This window comes from Pteropus vampyrus, unplaced genomic scaffold (assembly GCF_000151845.1).
Source record: "Pteropus vampyrus isolate Shadow unplaced genomic scaffold, Pvam_2.0 Scaffold207, whole genome shotgun sequence".
NCBI lineage: Eukaryota > Metazoa > Chordata > Mammalia > Chiroptera > Pteropodidae > Pteropus > Pteropus vampyrus.
Genome location: NW_011888988.1, coordinates 1,735,291 through 1,741,478, shown reverse-complemented (window position 1 = coordinate 1,741,478; position 6,188 = coordinate 1,735,291). Strand labels below are relative to the sequence as shown.

Sequence of the window (6,188 nt, the reverse complement as noted above, 5' to 3'; positions counted from 1 at the left end):
GAGCTCTGGTGACAGGCCACCGGAAGGCAGCTGGCTCCTGCTTCTCTGTGGAACATGGACCGAGTGGAGACAGCGGATGGGGAGTGGAAAAGTTTGCTCCTGAGAGGCTGGGCAGAGTGGAGAGAAGGGTGTGCTCACTGTCAAGGACCAAGATGGGATTCTGGAGAGTCACATTCCAGCAAGAGGCTTCTCTGGCCCGGAAGGGATCGTTTTAAGTGCTCAGGTGTTTAATTCAGCCGCTGACACATCTGTGGGCTCTGTGTTGACTGAGGTGGGTCAACCTGAGAAGCAGGCTTTCTTCTCAAGGTGTTTTCTCTGCCTTGGCTTCCCACATGGCCGGTTTCAAGGTCAGACAAGCCCTTTGGGTGAGACAGAAATTGTCCCACTTTACCATGCTTCCCATGATGTCTGTGCGCCCAGCTGGTTTCCTCATGGAAATGAGCGATGAAAGGAGGGAGGGAAGGAGGGGAGGGGAAGGGAGAGGAGGTATTCTCTCTGGTGCCTGTGCCGGAGAGGAGGGATTCTCACTGGCTGTCAGGCAACAGGAAAGCCACACAGCCTCTTTGAACCTCAGCTTCTCACATGTAAAACGGGAATCATGCTGCTGACCACGTGGGTTTGCTGTGGGGCTTAGATAGGTTATGTATTGAGACTCCTCACACAGTACCCGGCACATGGCAGGCACTCCACCCCTTACTACTGACCTTTTGTTACCTCCTCACTCCCCGCCCCTCCTTTTAGACTCCCCAAGTGCAGGAAGGAAGTGTCTTGTAATAACATTAATGAAAATGTTAGTGCTATTGAGCATTTACTATTCACTCGACCGGTATTTATGGAGGACCTACTATGCGCCGGGCACTTTTCTCAGCCCTGGGAATACAGCAGTAAAGGAAAGTGAGTTCTGCTCTCCTGGCTTATCCATTCTAGCATGGGGAGGCAGACAATACACAACTCCTGTAAGCAAATAAATGGACGATAAATGTCAAGTGGAGATATGTACTATGTGCCATGAAGAAAAATGTGGTAGGGGCAGGAAATGGACGGGGCGGAGAGAAGCCAGGGGGCCGTGGTGCTGTTCCACGCAGGGCCCCGTGCAGCCATGACTGGAGCATTAACCATCCGAAAAAATTTGTTGTTTAAAAAAGCACTTTTGGACATGATGAGGACAGTCCCAAGCCCCGGTGTTTCTGGCTTTGTGGGCTGTGAAGAGGAAAGATGGTGTCGGGCAAGGAGTTTTTATAAGTAAGTCGCAGGCTTGGCACATTGATTCAGTCCCTTTGGGACTGAGCTGTCGGATTCATAGGTTCTGCAGACAACGCCTTGTTAGCTTATCGCCTTCCCCAGACAGGGCAGGGGGTCGGGAGCAGGGAGGCTTCAGAGGAGGTGGCAGAGCTTTCCCCAGGTTCCGGTGGGTGGCAGCTCAGGGGAGAGCAGAGGCTGGGGTGTGTGGGGTACAGTTGTCCCTACCCAGGAGGACTGGCAGGCCGGGGCGGGGGCGTCTTGTCTGAACCTTGCTTCTGCCTGTGGGTGAAATCTGGGGCCTTGTTCTTTCCTCTGAGCACAAGGTTTAGGACCATAATTACTCGGAGAAAACAATTGAATGCACGTTGCATGGGGCAGCTGGGACAAGGTTATGCTGTGTGTGTGTGTTTCTTGGTGATCTCTACCCTGCCATGGAGCCCATGGGGTTCAGTTCTGTTTCTTATCTCACTCCAGTTTTGAGGTCCTCCCCCGTGAGGCCGTTTCCTTCTTGGGTGGCCCATTGTGGCCCAGACCTTCATGGGGAATGACCTCTATCCTCGGCCCCAGGGCTGCGTGCCTTCCTGCCCTTAGGACTGCCTACCCACAGACTCCTAGGTGGTGGGGGATGTAGGATTCTCTCCCGTGGGTAGGAAATGCCACACCTGGGAAAGATCATGTCCCGGATGTCAGTGTTCGAAGGCCTCAGGTGATCTAAATGTTACTAGATAGGATGCGGGCTCCTGAGAGCAGAGTCTTTGTTTTGCTCACTGTCGTAATTCCAGAGACCAGCGCAGGGCCTAGCACAGAGCACGTGCTCGTTAGATTCGTGGAATGATAAAATGACTCTATCCCAACCTCCACCCAATTTACAGAGGAGAAAACCGAGCTCAGAAAGTGGGGTAACAGAGCTAGAACTGGATCCCCAAGTTCCCTTGTTCTGTTTTGATGTCTCTTCTCCCTGATCCTCAGAAACTCAGTTTTCTCCAGGTTTCCAGGATTAAGCGAGAGATGTGAAACTCCGTAGCCTGCATTTAGCACCTAGTAGGTGCTAAATTAATGTGTTTCCTTTTTTTCTTTTTTTCTTTTCTTTTCTTTTTTTTGACACCCTTTTCAAGTTTCTCTTTTAGGCAATGTCATTTACCAGATTTTTCTTCCACCTCATACCTCTGTCCCAACCATAATACCTATATTGTATTCATTTAGCTGCATGTTAGGATGGACACAAAGGAATTAAATTAAAGAATGGCCAATAGCCTCGTTTTTACGAGGTTAATCTTTCCAAGTGTATTAATCAGTGGCTCTCTAGGGCGAGGATTTCCATGGAGGGAATGTTCTGGGCTCTCAGGACACGAGGGGACAATTCTATGTGGACCCCATCACTGAGTGTCCACTGTCTCCTTGCTCCACAGTGGCAGATGAAATGCTGCAAGTGTGACTCCAGGTTGCCTCACAATTACAACAGTCACCGAGTGGAGAACGTGGCTTCGTCCTCAGGCCCCACCCGCTGGTGGCAGTCACAGAACGGTAAGGGCCTGCCACCTGCAGGGGCCCAGACTTGTGGAGTCTCCCGAAGGTGGGGGTGGGAACCCTTTGGTTTTCCCGGGCATTTTTTCACTGCACTGGGATATGAGCGGTTGACGGGCAGAAACTTCCGCCTCCATATTTGGTCTCTCAGGCGTTGTGTGTAGAAGAGTTAAGAGTTACTGGAAGTTAAGGGACAGGTAGGAGGAGAGGGGAGTCCCTCTATTCCACTCCGCTTACTCACCAGGGGCTTGTTGAGGGGACTGAGTCTCGAGGACGGGTCCATGTTGTACGGACAGGTCGAAACTCTTTCAGGTGTTAGCGGTACCAGGTGATGGTGGGAAGGAAATTTTGCCAAGCACGGATAGGATCTTGAATAGTTAATATAAGCAGAAAAATGCTGGTGCCATATTCCTCTCTGAGGGAAATCAGAGGATCGAGCGAGAGTGCCTCTGCCTTCCTGGGGCTGCTATAGTCCAGAGCCTTCTTCAGGAGAGGCAGGTGGAAATTCTCTGGTCTAAAGTTCCTACTTTTTGTCCTTCTAGATGTCAACCCTGTCTCTCTGCAGCTGGACCTGGACAAGAGATTCCAGCTTCAACACATCATGATGGATTTTAAGGTATGTTTCCTGGGGATGGCAGTGGATAGGAGAGGGACCCTGGGTCATGTGGGCTGAGACTCATGGGGGGCACGGAGCTCTTGTCTGCCCAGGCTGGGTGACACTTACTCTGACCCTATATCACAGTGACAGCAGAGGCCCCACTCAAGAGAGAGCAGTGGCACCTCCAGGCTCCCTGTCTTGGCCATGCAGTGATGATATATCTGCCTCCTCTCAGCATCCCCCATCCTCAGTCCATCTAATTCATTCATCTCTGCCAAGCAGCAGTTCTGCTGGCTGGGCCTGTCACTTATTATACGGTTTTTATTCTTGGTATACTCTGTTTTAATAACTTTGCCGATGAGCTTGAGTCTAATAAACAGCCAGAACTGGCCCGTCCACATAAAAGCTGTGCTTCGAAACAGCCCTTCTGAAGCAATCTACTCATTCAGGGCTGTTTCTTCTCAGAGGACTTTCGGATTCTGCTTTTAGACTAACCTCTGACATACTCCTTTGGGAGGGAACTTTTTTTCCTTTTTAATTTGTGACAGGCGATTTTTTTTTTTTCTTTTCAGAAAAGATTTGATTTTATTCATTCTACAGAAATAGATGTTTAAGGATCAGGTTTGGTTAATAAGATTGGATGATAGGGAAGGGTGATCGTCGGGACTTAAAATGAGTTGTGAAGGAAAAGCAATAGGACCTAATTTCTTGTGTGACTAAGGAAGTTAGTTCTAGGAGCCTCGCCCCAAGAAAAGGTCAAAAGTATTTTGAGACGTGGCAGTGTCATTTGAATACATGCCCAATCTGTTCCGGTGACAGCTTTGAGGAGCACCATTCATTTGGATGGATGCTGTGAGTTTCTTTGTTTTACGGTCACTCACCCATTCATGTATCTGTCCATTCTTGCTCCGGACATACAGAACAGTGATTACATGTTAAGGTCGGTGCCAGATGTCAGGGATACAAACGATGAGTAAAGCTAAATCACAATCCTCAAGTTGCCTTAGTTTTTGTAGGGAAGACAAAGAAACAGTAGTGAGAGCGTGTGATGCACGCTCTGATTCTGCTAAGAAGAGGTGCTGGGGAGTGTGGGACGGGGCATCTCGTCGGTGCGTCTTGTCTCGATGGGGCGTGGTGTCAGCGAACACGTTCAGGGCGAGATGAGCCTTTCTAGACCAGTAATAGCCAGGCGAAGGGCAAAGTTTATTCCAGGCGGAGAGAACAGCAGAGCACAAAGGTGAAGGGGCAAGAGACAAGAGGGTATCTAATTGGGGAGGAGGAAGGTACGTCGGATCTGGAGGGAAAAACGCGTGTTCGTGGTGAGAGGTAGGGATGTGGAGGGCCGCAAAATGGTGAGAGCTGAGTTTACAGATATCGATGGGGAGAACGGAGAGCAGACTAAAGACTCACCTATTCATTCAGCAAATGTGGACTAAGCACCTACTGTGTCCTGGATGCTGGGGGTACAGCTGTGAATAAGACAGACGAGGAGCCTGTGCTTTACGGTAGCGGGTCTCAGCCAGGAGATATTTGGCAATTTCTGGAGATAGTTTTGGTTGTCGTGACTGTGGTTATGCTATTGCCATCTACTGAGCAGGGGTCAGGGATGCTGCTCACCATCTTATAATGACCAGTACAGCGGCCGCCAGCATGTTTAGGAGTCTGTTTCTGTGATTGTGTCTCCAGGCCTTCTGGCCCTTCAGTCACTCAGACCCCGCCTTCTCTGTCACTGCAGGGGCCCATGCCCGCTGGAATGCTGATCGAGCGCTCCTCAGACTTCGGCAAGACCTGGCAGGTGTACCAGTACCTGGCTGCTGACTGCACCTCTGCCTTCCCCCGTGTCCGTCAAGGCCAGCCTCAGAGCTGGCAGGACGCTCGGTGCCAGTCTCTGCCCCAGAGTCCTAACTCACACCTAGAAGGAGGGAAGGTATGTAGAAAGGACCCTGCAAAAGTAGCCATGGGGGGGGATCTTCAATAGCCCATCACTCACTCCTTCGTCCGGACTCAGGAACGGATGAGAACCCGCTGGGCGGTGCTCCTTCCTGTCTTTCCTGAGCTCTCCACCCTCACAACACTTGCCGCTTGTCCTCTTCGCTGCCCAGGAGGGGTATTTCGGAAACCGTGGCGAGCACTGCCTGGCCCGGCCCTGCTCTCTGCCGTGGCCTCCTCCCCCACAGCCCGATGGCCCATCCCCACAGTGGACAGGGTACAGCCAGCTTTGCTCCAGTGCGAGGACTTTGAGATGGCCAGTTAGATTCAAGTGAGCAAATCACACTAATTTAATTTAGTCTCTGATTTCACCTTGGTAAAGCTTAACATGAGAATGACCTTTCTCCATTTAATCCATCTATCGAGCCTCATCCTCACCCTTGAGGAAATTCTGGTACAAGCCACAGCTCCAGGTCGCCTGGACTTAAACCCTGAGCTAGAAATGAGAACCTGCCTCTGGAAGCATCTCTGAATGCCTCTTCCTGAACCCTCCCACGTGGGGCGAAATCCTTCCATTTCTCTCGTACCTACTTTTCCCCGCTGCCGCTGCCGCTGCCGTGGGAGGCTTTCTCGGACCGGACCGGCCAGGGCGCCCTCACCACGTGCTCCGAGGGCCGCCCTCCCTGAGAGCCGCGCGTCTCATCCCTCCTCTGCGACAGCTGCTCCTTGGTTAAATCGCAGCCAGATCCACGATGGCCGCATTCTCCAGACCCCAGATTAGAACACAGGGCATTTTCCTGACTTGTGAGGGGTGGAAGACGCTTCTTGGGAAAGGAGATAAAGTCTCATCTGATGAATGGTTTTTATTAAAAAGAAAAAGTATAGTTGAAATTCG

The 6,188-nt window shown here is 51.1% G+C and overlaps 1 protein-coding gene across 1 annotated transcript in view; it reads left to right on the top strand.

Annotated features, from left to right (window-relative positions):
- The window catches only part of LOC105300311 (laminin subunit beta-3), a 37,896-nt gene that overhangs the window by 10,263 nt on the left and 21,445 nt on the right, over positions 1-6,188 (top strand). The window contains exons 4-6 of the mRNA XM_023537967.1: positions 2,652-2,766; positions 3,309-3,382; positions 5,100-5,291. Coding sequence (XP_023393735.1) covers positions 2,652-2,766; positions 3,309-3,382; positions 5,100-5,291 — 381 coding nt within the window. The remainder of the gene's footprint in view (positions 1-2,651; positions 2,767-3,308; positions 3,383-5,099; positions 5,292-6,188) is intronic.